Raw genomic sequence first — 21,114 nt, 5'->3', positions numbered from 1 at the left:
TATGAATTGAACATTCCCGGAATATTATCTGTGATGGAGATAAATATAGTACAGAAAAGGAACTGTGTGATGTATATGAACTAATATATTCAAAGGCTATTTTTGAGATAGATACATCATGACACATTATCTTGCTCTTTCCATGTGAAAAGAAATGTTGAAAATTTTCCACATACTGGGAAAAAAGAAAATAAACAATTACGCTTCAAAAAGTTTTGCTTCAAGTCTCTCATTATCATCAAATGAAATATTACTTATACAGATGGTTCTGTTATGTGACATTTAAATATATGATATGTTATAAAGGGGAGATATAGGTTTTTTTCCTTCGAAAAATATTCATGGTCATTGTGAAATGCAAAAAAAAAAAATAGTCCATTCATATAATTTATGAGAAAGATCTATTGGATCTTGCTTTGGAAATGCTTCATTGATAAATGACAGAGAAGATACTTAGCTATGCTAGATCTCATATATTCTTCTCAACTACATATAAGCTTATTCTTGAACAGAAATAATTTTCGGTCCTGTACACACTTTCTCTGTTATGAAGAAAACTCTGGCTACACTGACAAAAGCAAAACAAAATAAAATTCGTCTGTTTTAGACCACAAATTATAAGAGAAACCATTAAATTAAAAAGAAAAAAGCCCTTTTCATATTTTCAGCTGAAAGGAACTATTCTGTGCAGATTATTCTGCTTGTCACTACCTCTACCCATCCAGAAAATTTTGGGCCTTTCCTTTCTTTCTCTGCTCTTGTGCCCTCAGAGACTGATCCTTATGAACTACATTTAGTTTTCTGATTCGCCTTGTCCAATGGGAGGTACCAACAGGCAAATCAGAATGCAGAAGAGTTCAGGGTATTTATTTCCCAGGTCTTTCCTTAGTTTAGGCTACAACCCTCTGCAACTATAGCTTCTGTTGAGTAGCCCATCTTTCAGGTCTCTAAACTTCATTGGAAGTCTATCACATCATTTCTTCTGTTTGCTAATTCAAGGGCACTATTCCACCATGACTCTGTTCTTATATCTTTAAATAGGAGCTTCATTAAATTTTCTTCAAATTTTTAGGAGAGTGTATCTTCTATTTCCTACTAGGATTCTGATACAAATGCTTAACATTTTTAATTTCTAAAAACAATATGAATGTTTACTGACCACTAGGAGATGTACGGATGAGGCTATAAAAGAGTATTACTACAGAGGGAATATTAGAACAAAAAAGAATAGTCTGTGCCTAGGAACATACGGCTTAAACAAATAGCCTGTTCTCTTCCCCTATGACACGGCACTTTCCACATTCAATAACTATCTTTCTGATCTTTACATAACAGCCAGTGAGAATATCAGCACATTTATGTTTCTTAATCTCGGGTTGACAATAAAGTGTAAGCTATTTTATGGAATATGTAAGGGTTTCTTAAACAGGACACAAAAACACTATTCTTAAAAGAAAAAAATTGTAACAAATTCTACTTCATCAAAATTAAAACCTATTTAAGAGATATCTTTAAGGAAAGGAAAAGGTAATTCAAAGACTAGAAGATATCTTTAATATATATATCTAACAAAGGACTCATATTCAGCATATATAAACTACAAAAAGAAAAGGATAAAACCTCCCTTTAAAATGGGGGGAGGAATCTTACATGGCACTGCAAAAAAGAAAATATCCAAATGGTTAATAAGTGAAAATGTGCTCAACATCATTACTCCAAAAAGCAAATTAAAAAACCACGATTTTATAACTACACACATTACAAAGGGTAAAATTAAAAACACAGACAACATCAGTTGTAAGGACAGGTAACAAATCAAACTCCTATAGATGGTGGGAGTTTAAAAGGCTACAGCTCCCCTAGCAAACTGACAGTTTCTTCTAACTGAACACTTGGCTACCCTAATGACTTAATTCTTTCAAGTTTATACCCCAGTGAAATGAAGACATGACTATCAGAAGATGTGCACAAGAACATTCACAGACTTTTCATAGTCATAATAACCCCTACTGGAAATTTTAACAGGACAGAGAGAATTTACTACGTATATACTCAGTCGTTGTCCTGTGGCCCTATTTTTAAGTTCCATGATGCTCTAAATCTTAGTTCTTTGTTCTTTCTGTCTTTGGTAAAGTGCCATTCTCTTTTACCTCCATCACCTACCCAATCTGTCACAGAAGACCTCTTGATGCCTCTTTAGACCTCTTTACTTTAATGTCTCCTCACTAGTTTTTCCCCTGTCAAATGATTCTATGACAAACTTCCACCCTTCATAGATTTTCATTTTAGTAAGACTTGTATGACATCAAGTAGGGAACAGACCATGCTGGCCCACCTATCCATTTGCCTGCCTGCCACTTGAGCTCTGTATTAAATCTCCTCAACTCTTAAAACAACAAGCAAAAATCATTTGTCCTATTTTCAACTCCAGGTTACACTGACATAAGCTCTTCCAAGTCCAAAGGCCATAAAGAATTGCCCTTTCTCAATTTAATTTTACTTTTTAGAGATTTTGCCTTTAGGTTATCTCTACCCCCACATCCATATGGGACTCGAACCCATACTTCCAGATCAAGAGCCAGCCAGGCACCTCTCCCCTTTCTCTTTTAGATCAAATCACTAGGGTCTGTGTTCTGTAAAATAGATGATTCCAAATTACTGTTTTCTATGAATGGCTTTTCGAACAAACAATGTTCTATATCATCTAAAAGAAAATCATCTGGGAGTATGGTATCTGGAGGAAGATAAGATTTACACAAAGATAAAATCCTCTATTGCCTCCCTTTCAGAGATCAGTAATGGTCGCACAATCTCAAGGATCTTAAAAAGAAAAGAAGCCTTTTCAAGCCTATAAAAAGCCCCCAGGAGCAAAAGACCAAACTTTTACACCTCAGAGAAAGTACAGGTCCCGTAACACATGGGGTATGAGCAATTTTAACTGGTAAGAAAAAACTGGCCGTTGGACAACATGAATGTCTCCATAAACCACAGTGACAGCCATATTTTGTCCTTATACTTTAAAACTTCTCTAAGTTCCCCCAACTGCCCTCCCCGATTCTCTAGGATGTCTTAGTCCATTTGGGTTGCTGTAACAATCTACAATAGACTGGGTGGCTAACTAACAACAAACATTTATTTCTCACAGTTCTAGAGTCTGAAAACCCAAGCACAAGCTGGCAGATTCAGTGCCTGGTGAAAGCTTGCTTCCTGGTTCATAGATCACCTCTTTGCTCTGTCCTCACACAACAGACGGTGCTGGGGAGCATTTGACCTCTTTTAAAAAGAGCACTAATTCTGGGGTGCCTGGGTGGCTCATTAGCACCCGAGTCTTGATCCCAGGACTGTGAGTTCAAGCCTCAACACTGGGCTCCACACTGGGCATGGAAACTACTTAAAAAAAAAAAAAAAAAAAAAAAAAAGGCACTAATTCCATTGTTGAGGGCTCCATCCTCATGAACTAATCACTTCTCAAATACCATCACACTGGTTAGGATTTCAACATACAGATGAGGGGGGACACATATTCAGTCTACAGTGCTGAGAATACTAGAAAACCTTTAATCAATGTAAGTGAAGCCCTCAGTACATACAAGGATCTGTGCTATCAGGATACCCTTGGCTGTCCTATCTAAAATACATGAACCAAGATTCATGTTCAGAAAGCCTATTGGCTGAAATTAACCTGTCCACTTTCAAACCCTTACCTTTTGAAGAACTGAAAATAGATCAAAATAGAATAATTCACTCTCCTCAGAGCAAGCCCATAGTATAAAAGTCAAGCTTTGCTGGAGCTTTGCTGCAAAAGTCAAGTAGTAGATAGTCAAGTAGTAGATAAAAATGTAATAAACAGAATCTTGGAGACTGAGTTCTTTGAGGTTTTTGTTATCATCCTCAACACATTTTTATTTTCCAAATGAATTACTAAGAGAATAGACACTATTTGACTGCCCCTGGTCATCTCCACTGCTTAATGCAAAGTCTAAAACTACTTAGCCAAGCCCCTACAATCTGTACAAGTCCTATAGTTTCTCCTCGTCTCCTTTATATACCTTTGTTAACATCCCAACTATTCTCTGTACCTGATCTATGTCACCATTTCCCTCATGAATGGCCTATCCTTCTAATTCTGATTAAGTCTTAACCATTTTTCAAGGTCAAGCTCTAGCTCCTCACTGAAGCAAGCCTTCCATAATACCTGAATCTGAAGTGATTTCAACCTCTCCTGACTTTCTTTGTACCTTTGTAGAACTTCCTGTTTTACTATTATAGTTGCTAGGTTTTTCATCCATGCAACTTATTATTTGTTCATTCATTTACCAAGTCCTTAAATCCTTATATGAACCAGGTTATGGGAATATAAATTTAAAAAAAAAAAAAACAGAATCAAAAAACTTTTCTTTTTTTGTTAAGATTTATTTGAGAGAGAGAGAGAGAGAGAGAGAGAGAGAGAAGAGAGGAAGATTGAGAGCAGGGGGAGGGACAGAGGGAGAGAATCTCAAGCAGAAACCCCCCTGAGCACCAAACCCATTGCAGGAGCTTGATCTCAAGATCCTGAGATCATGACCTGAGCTAAAATCGAGAGTTGGACGCTTAACCAACTATACCACCCAGGCGCCTCCCACAACTTGTTTTTTTTAAGGGCAATGTTAAGAAAGTGAAAGGAGCAATCACAGCTAGGAGAAAATATCTGTAGTGCATATATAATAATAAAAACTTGCGTCTTAGAACTTGTAAATACAACTCTTATTTTTTTCAAGTTTTTATTTAAATTCTAGTTAATTAACATATGGTAAAACTGGTTTCAGGTACAGAATTTAGTGATTCATCAATTATATATAAATAACATCCAGTGCCTGTTACAAAGGTGCTCCTTAATACCCATTCATTTAGTCCATCCCCCAGCCACCTCCTTCCATCAATCCTCACTCTGTTTGTCCTCTATAGTTGAGTCTATGATTTGCTTCCCTCTTTTTTTTAATTCTCCTATGTTCATGTTTGAACATGAACATGTTCATGTTTTATTTCTTAAATTCCTCATGAATGAAATCATATGGTTGTCTTTCTCTAATTTGGCTATAATACACTCTAGCTCTATCCCCATCGTTGCAAAGAATTTGTAAAGAATTCCTAAATCTCAATCAGCAAAAACAAACCAACCTAAAGAATGAGCAAAAGATTTAAATGGACCTTTCATCGAAGAAGATATGATTGGCAAATAAACACATGAAAACATGCTCAACAAAATCAGACATTTAAAAACCCAAATAAAGGGGTGCCCGGGTAGCACAATCAGTTTAGCAGCTGCCTTAGGCTCAAGTCATGATCCCAGGGTCCTGGGATCAAGCCCTGCATTGGAGCCTGCTTCTTCCTTTCTCACTTCCCCTGCTTGTACACTTGTGCACACTCTGTCAAATAAATAAAAAATTTAAAAACGCAAGTAAAAACTGAGATACTATTACACATCCATCAAAGAGGTAAAATACAATAAAAAAAAAAACGAAACCTGGCAATACTAAGTACTACCAAGAATATAGAGCATTGCTGGTGAGAATACAAAGTGGTATAAACATGTCAGAAAACAGTTTTAACTCAAGAGTAATGAAAGTGTATGTCCACACAAAAATGTGTATGAGACAGTTTCTAGAAGCTTTATTCTTAACAGCTAAAATCTGAAAACAAACCAAATGTTCATCAATTAGTGAATGGATAACAAACTATGGTAGATCCATATGGGGAAACACAACTCAGTACAGATAAGGAACACACTAAAAATATACTTAATAGTATCTCAAAAAGATAAGTATCTCAAAAATCATGATTTTTATGCTAAGTGAAAAAAGTCAGACAGCAAAGGCTACACACTATGTGCTACTGTAGGACAACTGGGAAAGCCAAAACTACAACGGCAGGGAACAATTTTTTTAATTAAAGGAGATTTTCTTTAAAATAACTGCAAAAGCAATTCTTAAAAATTGCAGACATTTATACAGTTCTTCACCGTGATGATCCTCACAACATCATGTAAAGTGGATACTAGTCATATATCCACTTTGTAGACAAGAAAATAAGAGTTTCAAAGACATCAGATTTACTCAAAGCAACAACATGAATCTCCATTCACTTACATTTATACCTTGTTTTTTTTGCTTCAGTTTCCTGCTGGCTCCCCCCCCCGCCCCCCTACACTGGTAACATAATTATTGTCAACCTCAGATTTCTAATACTTGGTTCAAGCCTCTGCTAGGGAGGTTATAAAATGACTATGTAATTAATAATTCAGATCACATATAAGAAACGAGAAAGTCTTATTAATTTTTAATGTTTACATTGTTTCACACAGTTTGGGATACAGTGGGCCGTTCAACTATTTGTAAATGAACAAAAAATTATTTGCCATTTTCTCATAGGAAAGATGGCAGTGAATCAAAAAAAAAACAAAAAAAAAAAAGCACACGTTCCAAAGATAATTGTTATCTCACTTAGGGACACATTACTTCACTCGCATATACACGGCAGAGTAAGTAGGGTATGCCTAAGAAGCCATGGCTTTTGGGAGTCAAAATTGCTAGTGGATGAGTTACCTGAGCTTCAACATCCACATCTCAAAGAAGAAAATAATAGTTATCTCTCTTTTTTCATAAGTAACAGGATCAACGAGATTAAGGGTCCGAAAAAGGGGATCCCCAAGTGGCTCTGCGCCTCCTTCAGCCCAGGGCGTGACCCTGGAGACCTGGGATGGGGCCTGCTTCTCCCTCTGCCTGTGTCTCTGCCTCTCTCTCTGTGGCTCTCATGAATAAATAAAATATTTTTCAAAAAGTCCTCTGCAAGTGGCTATTCAATATACAATTATCACTAAAACATTTAGGCGTTATCATTCACACCAAGCTGTTCAAAGTAAGACAGAATACTTTCTTTTCTCAAAACCTTTATCTATGAGGAAAGAGATTTGGAGATCTCCTTTTCACTGATGATCAATGTTTTACGGTAATGTCTATTTATGTTCTACTGCTAATAAGGAATCTCTGAAGACAAGAGTTGTACACTGTGGGGATCCCTGGGTGGCTGAGCGGTTTTGTGCCGCCTTAGGCCCAGGGCGTGACCCTGGGGTCCTGGGATCGAGTCCCACATGGGGCTCCCTGCATGGAGCCTGCTTCTCCCTCTGCCTGTGTCTCTCATGAATAAATAAATAAAATCTTAAAAAAAAAAATCTGTACACTGAATAACGAGTTTCCCGTCTAGTAGGGTCCGCGGGCTTAAGTACAACAGGAGAAATCAGTTCACAAACAGGAGAGCCACCTACACAGGTTAAAGTAGGCGGCTAATACTCGGCCTTTATATGCAGGAATACTGTGAAGACCAGCAGGTGTTTTTTTTTTTTTTTTCCCTTTTCAAAGCACACCCACCACTTGATCCCTAAAAACCTTTTGAGTACTTAATGCGATAAGACACGACTTCACGCTGTGGTAGTATCAGAACAAACATCAATGTCTTCCTACATCCAAACACTGAACCAAAGTATCCTAGACAGCGGAGGTAAGTCGCTCAAGTCACACAAAAAAACGAAGATCAAGCCTTCCTTCAACATGCTCTTATTTTTAAGAGTTTGTGTTAAAACGGGTACTTGTGTGTTATGACATGTAGGGATGAGAAAAAGGGGGTGGGGTGAAGGTGGCGGATGGCACCTCCTCATTTAGCCAGCCAGGGGGCAGCCAGGGTCGAATGTGGGGGCGGTGACCCCACGTCACACACCGCAGTCAGTACCTGCGGGGACACTGATCACTCAGCTCCGCGCCTCGGGTCTCGCGTGCGCCAGGAGGGGAGGCGGGGAGGCATCGCTTCGCGGGAGGGGCGCGCCGGGCAAAACCCCTGCAAGCCCCACCACCCGGGTCTCCAGAAGGTCGTGACCCGCCCGTGTCCCCTCTTAAGTGGAAGACTCAAAAATCCGCAACAGCTCGACAAACGGATTTAACTCGTCGTCAGACTTTTCGCTTCTGAATTAGCCTACTCCCGTCTCTGAAAAATAAAAAACAAAAATAAAAAAAGAGCACAAACTGTACGCAAGGCCCCCGAGGCCTGCGAAGCCTCAACCGACGGCCCCGACGCTCCTCCTCAACCTGCAGATGCCACCAACGACGATGCCTCCCCGGCCACACGTGATAAAACGCATTTCCACCTGGAAAAAAAACCAACTTCTCGGGCAGCCCGGGTGGCTCAACGGTTTAGCAGTGCCTGCCTTCGACCCAGGGCGTGACCCCGGAGACCTGGGATCGACTCCCACCTGGCACCCTGCATGGAATCTTCCTCTCTCATGAATAAATAAATAAATCTTTAAAAAAGAAAGGAATTCTGACTCCTAAATCTCAGGATAGGGCAGCCCTGGTGGCTCAGCGGTTTAGCGCCGCCTTCAGCCCAGGGCCTGACCCTGGAGACCCGGGCTCGAGTCCCTACATCGGGCTCCCTGCAGGGAGCCTGCTTCTCCCTCTGCCTGTGTCTCTGCCCCTCTCTCTCTGTCTTTCATGAATAAATAAAATCTTAAAAAAAAGAACTGATTTGGGGGGCAGCCCGGGTGGCTCAGCAGCCCAGGGCGTGACCTGACCCCGGAGATCCGGGACCGAGTCCTACATCGGGCTCCCTGCATGGAGCCTGCTTCTCCCTCTGCCTGTGTCTCTCTCTCTCTCTCTGTGTCTCTCATGAATAAATAAATAAAATCTTTAAAAAAGAAACTGACTTCTAAATCTCAGGACAGGGCAGCCCGGGTGGCTCAGCAGCCCAGGGCACGACCCCGGACACCCGGGATCGAGTCCCACGTCGGGCTCCGTACATGGAGCCTGCTTCTCCACCTCTCTCTCTCATGAATAAATAAAATCTTTAAAAAAAAAAAAATACTTCTCTGCTTTGATTCAGAAAAGCTCATGGAAGGAAACCCCACGTGGAGGTAGCATTTTTTTCCCCGTTTCCTTTAAAAACGACGGGGCCAGATACTCCCTTGGGTTCGCCCGTCTCCCCCACATGGAAGACTTTTAATTTGGGGCAAAAGGGTGACACTTCAGATCAAAGGGCAGCTACGCTGAGGAGGGTGGGGGCGGGTGGGGGCGGGTGGGGGCGGGTGGGGCTGCCTCCGCGCCGGCCGAGGGCGGCGGTCAACTTTCCTCAGCCTGCCCGCGGCCGGGTCCGCCGCTCCTTTCCCGGGGACTTCTAACGGCTCATCGGTCGACGTCGGAGGGCGCTGACGCAGCCACGCTCGGCACGACCACCGCCGGGGAGACGCCGGGGCCGCCGCCCGCGCCCGACCGCGGGGCTCGCCCCTTCCCGCCCGGCGGCCGCGGGAGCCGCCGCCACGCCCGCCCACGGCCCGCCCGCCGCTAGAGCGCCTGCGCACTCTCCACGCTCAGCGAAACCCGTCCTCAAAACTAGTCGATGCAAATCATTTTGAAATTCCTGTCAGGTGACGCCTCACTTTAACGTGATAATAATAAAGATTAAAAAAAAAAAAAGTCAGCCGCTACAACAAAGCACAGGGGAGCGACCACTCACCGAAAGTGGTCCTAAACGCAAACGACAGCCTTTAAGCGTCCTCTCGCGACTTATCTGGTGCTGCCGGAAGCGGAAGTGCTGGCGACTTGAAGCGCGGGGCGCCTTTATAGGGTGGGGCGGGGTGGAGGGGCCGTGCGGCGCCGTCGGGCCCTCGCCGGAAATGGTTCCGCCCGGTGGGGTTTGTGTGTGAGACCCGGGCGGGCGCGGGGAGAGGCGTGACGGCGGCGAGGGAGGCGCTCCCGCGGGCTCGGCGGCCGCTCGGCGTGGCCCTTCCCCGGCTTCTGGAGGCGGCGGGGCGGGGGGCGGCTCCGTGGAGCGGGACGGCCGCAGTCTTCAGGAACGCTTCCGTCCCTCTCGCCCATCCGAGGGGAGCCGAAGGCCGCACGGGCTCGGCGGCTGCAGCGGCAGCAGGTGAGCTCGGAGCCCCGGGACGCACCGGAGCAGCTGCCGGAGCGCGGGGCCGCCGTGGCCTCGGGGCTGCGCGGAGCCCGGACCGCCGAGCCTCGGGGCGGGGGGGCGGGGCCGGGCGCTGACCCCCGGCCCCAGGGGCTCCGCGACTGCTCCCCCTCCATCCTCCCCCCTCCTCCTCCCTTCTCCTCCCCCTCCTCCCCTTCCTCCTCCTCCTCCCCCTCCCCCTCCTCCCCTGCCTCCGCCTCCTCTTCCTCCCTCCTTCTCTTCCTCCTCCCTCCACCTCATCCTCCTTCTCCCTCATCCTCCTCCCTCCCTCCCCCTACTCCTCCCTCTTCTTTCTCTCCTCCCTCCTCCTCCCCCTCCTCCCTCTTCCTTCTCCTCCCCTCCTCTTTCCTCCTCCCCCTACTCCTCCCTCTTCTCTGTTCTCTCCTCTCTCCTCCTCCCTCTTCCCTTCTCCTCCCTTCCCTCTTCCTCCTCCCCCTCCTCTCTTCCCTCCCCCCTCCCCCTCCTCCCTCCTCATCCTCCACCTCCTCCCTCTTCTCTCTCTTCTCTCTCCTCCTCCCTCTTCCGTCCTCTTCCTCCCTCCTTTCCCTCCTCCCGCTCCTCTCTCTTCCCTCCTCCTCCTCCCTCTTCCCTTCTCCTCCCTCCTCCCCATCCTCCCCCTCCTCCTCCTCCCTCTTCCCTCCTCTTCCTCCTCCTCCCCTCCTCCCCCTCCTCTTTCTTCCCTCCCCCTCCTCCCTCTTTCCTCCTCCCCCCACTCCTCCCTCTTCTCTCTCCTCCTCCCTCTTCCCTCCTCCTCCCTCCTCCCCCTCCTCCTCCCTCTTCCTTCCTCTTCCTCCTCCTCCCCCTCCTCCCCCTCCTCTCTCTTCCCTCTCCCTCCTCCCTCTTTCCTCCTCCCCCCACTCCTCCCTCTTCTCCTCTCTCCTACTCCCTCTTCCCTCCTCCTCCTCCCTCCTCATCCTCCTCTCCCTCCTCCCTCTTCCCTCCTCTTCCTCCTGCCCTTCCTCCCTCCTCTTCCTCCTCCTCTCCCTCCTCCCCCCACTTCCCTCTTCCTCCCTCTTCCCTTCTCCCTTTCCTTCATCCTCCTCCCCTACCCTCCTCCTCTTCCTCCCCTCCCCCGCCTCCCCCTCGGGTGTGAAGGACCCAACAGAAGCTCGGGGACTGCCTGCCCCCGGAGGAGGACCGGGAGGAGGACCGCGGGTGGGCGCCCCTGGAGCATGTCTCCTGGGACGTGGCGACCTTCGCACTCAAGTGGGTGTTGCTTGTGTTGCCCTGGGGCGCTGGAAGGCCTAGCGGGGGAAGCAGGAAGGCGTGGCTGGCATCCTCGCTCCGCGTCTACTTTTGCTCTTGAAAATTCCTCCCTGTAAAGCACACTTTTTGTTTCAGGCAGGTTGAACTCTTTTTTTTTAAACGTTTTATTTATTGAAGAGAGACCCAGAGAGAGAGGCACAGACAGAGGGAGACGCAGGCTCCCTGCAGGGAGGATGCAGGACTCGATTCCGGATCCCCGGGGTCACGCCCTGAGCCCAAGGCAGGTGTTCACCCGCTGAGCCCCCCCCACATGCCCCCCCCACATACCCCCCCCCCCCGCCCCAGGCGCCCCAGGCCAATTGAATATAAAAAATAACTGGCATTGGGATCCCGGGGTGGCGCAGCGGTTTGGCGCCTGCCTTTGGCCCAGGGCGCGATCCTGGAGACCCGGGATCGAATCCCACGTCGGGCTCCTGGTGCATGGAGCCTGCTTCTCCCTCTGCCTGTGTCTCTGCCTCTCTCTCTCTCTGTGGGACTATCATTAAATAAATAAATAAATAAATAAATAAATAAATAAATAACTGGTGTTAACTGAGTTCTTAAAGTGTGGCAAGTGCTTTACATATTTTCTCCTATATGTCTTTCCTATAACAGTCCCACAAGGTAGATTAAATTATGATTATTTTCAAAGAAGTAGGTCCTGAGGCTTAGAGAGGCCACATAACTCGTCCTAAGCTTTTTTTTTTTTTAAACTAGTAAACATGTGAGCCTGGATTAGAAACCACATTTTTCAGATTCCAGAATCTGTGTTCTTAACCGCTGTACTATTGTTGTCTTGCCATTGATGCTTCGTTGCTTTCAGTTTCTTCGCTAACATTTTTCTGTGGTTGAACGTATTCATTAAAAAAAAAAAAAATTCAGTATTCCAGTGTATGGGTCTGATGAAATGATGTCTGTCCTCCTGGAGCTTTCCTGTCGTGGCGCAGAATCAAACAGTTCAGAAACCAGAATACTGACAGCCGTGTGGTTTGGTTTAAAGCAGGTGATGAAACTGATGTGGCGAAGATGTCAAAGTTGCATCGCAAATATCGCTCTTTTAAGTCTTAAACTCGTGCCTTTCGTGGTAGCTGGGAGGATATTACACTTGACGATTGGTGGGACATTTGTCGGTCACCCACGTAAGTGCTGTGCACCAACTGATCAAGTGCTGGGAATATACAGAGGAGGCCCTTGTTCTCCAAAACCCCCCGACACAACTACATATAATTAATAATAGGGAGCTATTAAATTTCCTAAGTGGAAATGATAATTAGTTATATTGGAGGATGTCCTTATTAGGAGATGCATGCTAGGGTATATAGAAACGAAGTATATCCATGTCTGTACCTTTCAAATGATAGAGCAAGATTACGTGTATACGTATGTATAAGGAGGAAGTAAATACAGCAAAATGTTAGCCATCGTTGAGGCTAGTGGTGGATGTGTGAGTGCATATGTATGGTGAGCCATTCTTTCAGCTTCCTTGAGTATCTGAAATCTTTCACAATAAAAATTTGAGGAGGGGAAACACTAACTCTAATGGAAACAGGTCACTGAAAAGATATATCCCAAATGCTGTGGGTCATGGAGCGTGGGAAAGATGCTGATGTGCACGGAGGGGTTGGCAGTTGTCGGAAAAGCTTTTATTGAGGACTTCAGAGTTTATGAAAGGAGAAATTGGAACTCTCAAGGACAATAGTGAATTATAAGGAGGAGGAGAATCGGGCTCAGCAAAAAAAAATAGTGCATGAATGTTGAAAGAAGGAAAACATCAATTCCAGGGTTTTGTGAAACTTGGCATGGACTTTTTTGTATGAACTTATAACTGATGCTTGGCTGCCTTTGCCAGCATGCAGAAGCCTTTTTAATAATGTATTATGAAGCTATTAGTAATAGTGCCCTGGAACTGGAGTTAACATTGACAACAGTGTTTCCAATGGAAAATGCTTTTAGGATTTCAGGAAAATTGGTCATGTGTCTGTTCCAGCTCATCAAGAGAGGAGGGTTTTGAATACCACGTAGGACTGATGGATGACCCATGCCGTCATTTTAAGGACTGAGTAGCTTGGACCATGGTAGGTTTGTGAAGGAGAGGAGTGTTTTTACTCCAGGCAGTAGTGTTCAGGATAGTGTCAAGCACTGTCCAGTAGTGGTAAGACTCCATGTGATGAGGTCTCCAGCAGCAGCAGCAATGGCAAAAAAGAGTTTCTATAGCATCATTACATGGGTGGTAAGGAGGCACCCTTCTAAGTTGAGTTGTTTGTATTTGTTCTGTGTCAGTTAAGTTAGGTCAGGAATCTCAGTCCTAATTATAAAAGCCAACAAGATAGATAAATAGCTAACATTTACTAAATGCTTACCTTGTGCTAGTTGCTGTTGTGTCTTCATTGTCATTTCATTTTCAGAATAATTTAGGATGTTTATCCCATTTTACAGATGGTGGCATGAAGGACGCAGAACTGAGCAACTATCAGGAAAAGCTTTCTAACGCACTTTTGTCAAGGCCTAGAGCAGTGGTTCTCAATGTGATTGATTTCCAGAGCAGTGGCAGCAGCATGTTGGAATTTTTCGAGTAGTGAGTCCTCCTTTAAGACTTTCTAGTTTAGTATTTTAACAAGCCCTCCTGGTGATTCTGATGTATGAAGTTTGAGAACCACTTCGAGTGTAGATGCTTTAGTAGCATGGTACTTTCCAATCAGCATTGAGTAGTGTTTGTCTTTTGAACCAGTATTTCCTACTTTAATTTTTAAATCAACTGTTTAATATTTCATAACACTGTGAAATTTTAATTTGAAAGTTCCATAAAGTCAAGTCTGGCTATGTACATGAGGGTTTTAATATTTAACGGAGCCACCAGTTAAACTAGAATTAGATCTTTAGGAATAAGAGTTTTGGTGTTATGCACTGCAGTTTTAGCTAACCTATAATCCAACTCTTAAGAATATTTGATCAAATAATTATCTTACCAGTAATCAAGTTGATTGTTATGTAGTTTCATCTTGGTAGGTAATTATTTTTAATGTGACCAAGGAATGATAATATACATAGCTTTGGTAAACAATATTTTGAGATATCACTATTATGTGAGTTCTTTTTTTTTTTTTTTTTAAGATTTTATTTATTTACTCATTAGAGACACACGGAGAGAGGCAGAGAGAGAAGCAGGCTCCATGCAGGGAGCCTGAGGTGGGACTCGATTCCAGGACTCCAGGATCAGGCCCTGGGCTGAAGGCGGTGCTAAACCACTGAGCCAACTGGGGCTGCCCTAATACTGATGTTGATAGGCATCAGTTTATATGGAAAAGCTTGGATGTCAATCACATAAAAATTGTGTGCAGAATTTATTATACATGTATATTTTTTTTTCTGAGGAGAGGATCTGTAGATTTTATTAGGTTAGCCAAAGAATTTTTGACTTGTAAAAGTTTAAGAGCTGTTATAATGAAATCTTATATTTAATCTTGTTTAGTTGATTTTTTTTTGAGACTAGAATCCAGAAAGGTTTTATTCCATTAAAAAAAAAAAACAACAACAACAACAACAACAAAAAAAAAACCAAAATAAAACCTGTTTGCAAACTGAACTTTCAAGTTAAATTCTTTTAAAAATTGATTAAAGCTGTCAGTGGGTTTTAAACCCATATTACTGGGTTTTTTTTTTTTTTCCATTCTATTCAGGTATTCCTACAAAGGTGTTTAGCTTTCAATGGACTTTTGTTATAATTTGAATGATTTTCTCGTTTGTTAGATATTTCTGGACTTAAAGAATTTAGTATTTTTTGTTATTGTTACTTCGTTATCTTGTTACTATCCTTTTGTTATTTTGAATCAGTTTGTCAAATTGCTAAAATGTAGATTCTTGAAGATCAGAGCCTAATTTTTTAATTTTATGAAAGAAATGTTATTTCATTTGAAGGTATGCATCAAGTTACTGGTCCTGATTTTACGAGTGTTATTTTACTTTTACTTGAATGTTTTTGAAGTACAGTCTCCAAAATTAATTTTTCATTGCATTTTAGGTAGAAAGACTGCGGCATCAACTCAGTGAAGCAGTAACCTCGCTCTTTGTCTTTTAAACGTCAAGAACGAAGCAGTGCTATCTGAGACCAGAAGAACATTTGCCAACTAGCTGTCATCACAATTTCAAGTGATTGTATAAGCAGAAACAAGCTGCAGCCTATGTGTCAGCTAGTTTAGAGAGAATGGTTTATTTAGAAGCAGTTTTAGTGTAGTGCTTTATGTCTGTATCAAATGAAATAAAAATGAGTGAAGCCCCTAGATTCTTTGTTGGGCCTGAAGATACAGAAATAAACTCGGGAAATTATCGGCATTTCTTCCACCATGCTGATGAAGATGAGGAGGAAGAGGATGAGTCTGTAAGTTGTTTGTGTGGTGAGAGAAGACCAATACCGTATAGGCTTCTTACTAATCACTGTAAGGTGAACTAATAAACTCTCTAAATTGGGAAGACATTTTTGCACATGGAAATTTGTTGGAAATCGTCTGTGCTGAAAAGCATATTTTTAGTAACGTTATTGAGCCTACGGTGTGCATCAAGAAACCAGTTAGGTGTCAGACCTCTCATTTGTTTGATTATGTTAACTTCAGTGTCTTTCACAAATGTTCACTGATAGGCCCAGCATAACAGAGGATTCAGTTAAAAACATGGCAAGGAGAGAATAATCAGGGCCGTACCAAAAGGGTTTCTTGTATGTAGAAGTACCTAAAGAGTACATCAACATAAAGAAGTAAGTTGAAAGAAATAACTTTAAAGGTACTGAAGAAGGACTTCGCCAACTTTGTTAAGTTTGTCACATTGTCAGTACAAGTGGTGGTTGACCCAATATAGCCTTATTTATTATTAACTCTTCAGAAGCCTGTAACTGTGTGACTAGAAGGAGAGGCTACCTCAAGGATCCAGAGGAGTATATAAGTGCACAAATCTTATCTTTTTGATCTGATCTACCAAGATATATAGCCATAGGTGCATCTTTAGGAATAACACACATTTATTATGTTCATTTAACTCTAGTTATATTAGCTCAATATTTTTCTTATTTTCCCTTTAGACGTAGAGATTACTGTGAAAACTGATTTAACATACAAACTTATGTTTGTTTTTTCTTATATTTCCAGTTGAAAAGATGATTTTTTTAAGAAAGATTTATTTACTTCTTTGAAAGAGAGAAAGAGAGAGAGAGAGCAGTAGGGGGGGCAGAAGGAGAGGGAGAGAGAATCCCATGCAGAATCCATGCTGAGTGCAGACCCTGATGCAGGGCTTGACCTCAGGACCCTGAGCCGAAATCAAGAGTCGGACACTTAACTGACTGAATTGCCCAAGCATCCTGAGAATTTTGTTTTCAAACCAAAACCTGTTATACTTGGTAAAGGTAGTAAAAAAAAAAACCCAAAAATACCTAATGGATGATCCTTTAAATCCTTTTCATAGTTATTTAACACTTCACAGTGCGCTTACACATATCTGAAAACCTATCCCACCCCCACCTCACCCCAGAAAAAAAAAATGATTTTCAGAAAACTATCATCTGAAGTGTTATCTAGAAGTCCAGTAAATGCAACAGAAAAGCAGCTTTTCTCTGACTTAAGCTAGAAAGTACTATTGACTCAGCCTCTACTGCCCCTATCATCTGAACATACCGTAAACATCACTGACACGTCAAGTCCATTTCTTACACATAAGGACTTTTGTCTGTCCCTTATATCTAGAACTGTACGTGTCTCTCCTCCCTTACCTTTTATGTTTCGGCAATATCAAATTTTTGTTTTTCACATGTTATTCCATGTTGTACCATGCCTCTTTGCTGTTGTACTCTTTTATCTCTATGAAATGCCCTTTTCTGGGGGTTACTTTGTAAACTGTTTTTCATTCTTCAGAACCTTGCTCATATTCCCTATTCTTCTCCCTCTCCTTGTAGACTTGCATACTTCTTCCACAGTACTATTTTTTTTTCTTTTTTTAGATTTTATTTATTTATTAGAGAAAGAGAGTGCACGAGCAGGGGGAGAGGGAGAAGCAGACTCCCCACTGAGCAGGGAGCCTGACATGAGGCTCCATCCCAGGATCATGACCTGAGCCATCCAGGTGCCCCCTCAGTACTGTTTTTATATTTGACATACATACTTGTATTCCATGTACCATAACATACTACATTATTGCTGTGATCTTTTCGATTCATAGCACTTTGAGGTTAGGTAGTTTCTATGTATCTAACTTTAGGCACTTAGTGTAATTCTTGGAACCTTGGTACTAATTAAATTGAGTTCACATTTGTGGTGCATAGTTGTCACTTTTGAGGAACTCGATTTGGTTTATTTGGCCTATAGATTAATAATTTGTTCCAGTTAATTCTCCTGTTTTTAAGATTAAAAGTATGAATTTAAGAAAAATAAAAAAGAGGTATGAATTTCATTTTAGACACTAAATCTAACAAAATAAATCTCTTTAAAAAGTTATTTCACTTCCAAGGTTTTACCTAATAGGAAAATTCTATAATTTTGTCTTAATAATGCAGGTTTATTTGTGCATTTTAAACTTGGCAGTTTCTAGTTCATCTTAGCTAATAGTAGATATTAATTAAATAGATCTATAATAAATAAAATGGAACTTAGTAGCTTTTTTTAAATTGTAAAGCAATAGGGTATGTTAGGTTGAATGCTTTTTTAACTGAAGTATAATTGACATAATAGTTTGACCTATACAATGTGGTGATTCTGCAATTATATAAAAATGTGGACCATGATAAGTGTAGTTACCATTGTCACCTTAAAAAGTTACCGTTATTGACTATATTCCCTGTGCTGTACTTTTCATACCTGCGACTTACCTATATGGTAACTGGAAGTCTGTACCTCTTAATCCCCTTCACCATTTTTACCCATCCCACCACCCCTCTTCCCTCTGGCAGTCTCCACTTTGTTCTCTGTATTAGAGTCTTTTTTTTTTTTTAATTCGTTTTGGTTTTTAGATTCCATATATAAGTGAAATCATAGGGTGTCTTTCTGACTGACTTATTTCACTTAACATAACATGCTGTAGGTCTATCCATGTTGTTGTGAATAACAAGGTTATATTCTTTTTTATGGCTGAGTAATATATATATACTACATATTTATCCATTCATTTATTGACGGACGCTTAAAGTCGCTTCCGTATCTTGGCACTTGTAAATCATGATACAATGAACATATCTTTTTAACTTAGTGTTTTTATTTTCTTGGTAAATACCCAGAAGTAGAATTAATGGGTCATGTGTGTGGTATTTCTATTTTTATTTTTTTGAGGAACCTCCATATTATTTTCTACAGGGGTCACACCATTTTACATTCCCAGCAACAGTGCACAAGGGTACCTTTTCTCCACATACTAGCGACACTTGGCTATTTCTTGTCTTTTTGATACTAGCCATTCTTATTAGTATGAGGTGATACCTCATTGTGGTTTTGATTTGCATTTTCCTGATGATTAGTGATTTTGTGCATCTTTTCAAGAATCTTTTGCCCATCTGTATGTCTTCTTTGGAGAAATGTCTGTTAAGGTCCTCTGCCTGTTTTTTAATTGGATTATTTGATTTTTTTTGGTGTTGAGTTGTATGAATTCTTTTTATATTTTAAAAATTGACCCCTTAATGAATATACCATTTGCAAATATCTTTTGTTAGCTGAGGAAGTATTCTTTAGGAACATCATGAACTATGTAGAGGCTTTTGATCAGGAAAGAATTAAATAAGGGAACATAAAAGTGGATGATCAAGGTGGGAAAAATAGATCCCAGGGAGATTAGGATTTACAATCAAATTCAATACTAATTTGATCTCTAAATTTCATATGAGTCAGAAGAGGCAATGGAGAAATCTACTTTTAGGTGTAAAGAAGAATAGCAGTTTAAATCTGATGTTACCCAATTTTAAGATTTATAACAAGAGAAAGTCTAGGAAAACACTTTTGAGCTCAGATTATAATATATGAAATATAAAAATATGGAGGAGGGAGAACTAAAAAAAAAAAACAACTGGGCACAGCTCTATTTATTTGATAAAACTCTTAATTACTTGAATGCAAAGATCTCAGAATGAATCTTGAGTAATTTTGTAAATCTATGAGCTACTCATAAGGTATTTCTATATCCTGCTTTTTTAGTTTTAGGACAAACCATAACCTTTAAGCTGTAGCACGGGTACCAAAGATGAGCAACACCATTAAATAGGAATATTGAGTATGAAGATTGGAATTTCAAAGAGCATTGACACCTTGGTTAGCAGTTTGGCTTTCTCCAAAATTTTCTTCCAGGTTGTCGTTGGTGATCAACCAATTCAAAGCCAAGCTACAAAAATAGTTTAACACTGTATAACATAGCTTTATAGTCAGAATATCTTTTTTTAAGCAAGAGAATTCTTTATCTCACTCTCATTGGTCTTTTCACTTGGATTAGATAGGTTTTGGCCTTCATTTTCCTCTTTCTGTTGTGGGGAAGGTCATTAAGTACTAGAGACAATTAAGGAAGGAGTACCTGTTTAAGTTTAAAATCAGAATGAAAATAGTAATGATGTCCTGAAAGTGAAAGTTTTCCAGACCTTTTTAGCCAACTATTATTTGTTATTTATTATAACAAAAATATAGTTTTGAAAAATGTGGGGTTTTTTTTTTGGTTAAGGTGTCATTTGTATTGATCACATCACTCATCTGCTTCTGAAAAACATATTGGTCTACTTTAGAGTTTGTATTAAGTCAACCTAATTTTTTTGTTGTTTTCTTTCTGTTTCAGCCACCGGAAAGGCAGATTGTGGTTGGAATATGTTCCATGGCAAAGAAGTCCAAATCCAAACCAATGAAGGAAATTCTTGAACGGATCTCCTTATTTAAATATATCACAGTAGTAGTATTTGAAGAAGATGTTATTTTGAATGAACCAGTAGAAAACTGGCCTTTATGTGATTGTCTTATTTCGTTCCATTCTAAAGGTATTAGAGAATGGGAACTCCCTTTATCCTCTTATAATAGACCTAATACATATTAATTGTAGAATATTAGATAAAATAAAATTAAACTCCATTCTCAGAGATCAGTGATGTTACCATTTTGATAAATTTCTTTTGGTCATTTTTTGTCTGTATTTTTTAAACAAATTTATTGTTATAGTGTATATGTAACTTTATATTTCATTTTTTCATCAATTATACCAAGAAATTTTTTCCCCTCCATTACATTCTTCCAAGACCTGATTTTTGAATTCATGAATTATTGGATATTTTAAGCCCTATACTTTTGCCCTATATAAAATGATCTATCTTTCCTCAAATGCAAGTATTCATATTTTATTTCCAAAGAACTTAATATTTGAAATTTCAATTTTACTTGGTTTCTTTTGTAAATCAAACAAATATTAATTACACTTAAGTATTACTTAATGGTATAGTATGCCTTCATAATGAGACCCACTAATCAAAATCATTACTGAATATCTGAAAATTTGTAACCTCAGAATCTGTGAATTAAGTGAATTTCTAAGAACTGTAATTTAAAAGATGTGTGCATAGTTATTTTTATTCATATTAAATCACTTTGTTACCAAAATAATGTAATCTCTAGCTGTGTTAAAGTTTCACTTTAGCTAGGTGTTCAAGAAACTTTTCCTTCAGCAAGGGGATGGAGCATGGCTGAGACTTTATGTGCTCCTATATAGTCTGTAGAGAAGCCAAGGCCCTGGTCTGTTTTATTAAACTTAAGTCTTTTATTTCAGGGAATCTTAAAATTGGCTTATCCCTGAGGGTAAGGTGATCTTGCCTTACTACCACATGGTTCTTCCTTCCAAAGCTGATTTTTTGCCTGTAAAAACTAGGTGCTGTCTAAGGTCATATTCCAT

General features: G+C 40.9%; 2 protein-coding genes across 34 annotated transcripts in view; one reads left to right on the top strand and one right to left on the bottom strand.

The window, feature by feature from the left end:
• The window catches only part of GIN1 (gypsy retrotransposon integrase 1), a 29,170-nt gene extending 19,544 nt beyond the window's left edge, over positions 1–9,626 (bottom strand). The window contains exons 1-2 of one of the 3 annotated variants that reach the window (XM_041751204.1): positions 9,535–9,626; positions 7,762–8,013 (exon numbers count right to left, since the gene is read on the bottom strand). The gene's annotated coding sequence lies outside the window, so the exon portion shown is untranslated. Of the gene's footprint in view, positions 1–7,761; positions 8,286–9,534 lie in introns of those variants that run through there. The other 2 variants (XM_041751205.1, XM_041751206.1) reach the window with 2 other exon arrangements.
• Positions 9,627–9,728: 102 nt separating this feature from the next.
• The window catches only part of PPIP5K2 (diphosphoinositol pentakisphosphate kinase 2), a 99,117-nt gene continuing 87,731 nt past the window's right edge, over positions 9,729–21,114 (top strand). For 12 of the 31 annotated variants that reach the window (XM_041751194.1, XM_041751197.1, XM_041751198.1 and 9 more), the window contains exons 1-3: positions 9,731–9,945; positions 15,254–15,610; positions 20,017–20,212. In XM_041751194.1, coding sequence (XP_041607128.1) covers positions 15,473–15,610; positions 20,017–20,212 — 334 coding nt within the window. In that variant the 5' untranslated portion in view covers positions 9,731–9,945; positions 15,254–15,472. Of the gene's footprint in view, positions 9,946–13,671; positions 13,811–15,253; positions 15,611–20,016; positions 20,213–21,114 lie in introns of all 31 variants that reach the window. The other 19 variants (XR_005987211.1, XR_005987213.1, XR_005987212.1 and 16 more) reach the window with 4 other exon arrangements.

This window comes from Vulpes lagopus, chromosome 4 (assembly GCF_018345385.1).
Source record: "Vulpes lagopus strain Blue_001 chromosome 4, ASM1834538v1, whole genome shotgun sequence".
In the NCBI taxonomy this organism is placed as follows: domain Eukaryota; kingdom Metazoa; phylum Chordata; class Mammalia; order Carnivora; family Canidae; genus Vulpes; species Vulpes lagopus.
Note: the sequence above shows the minus strand (reverse complement) of the source record. Positions and strands in the feature narration are given on the sequence as shown.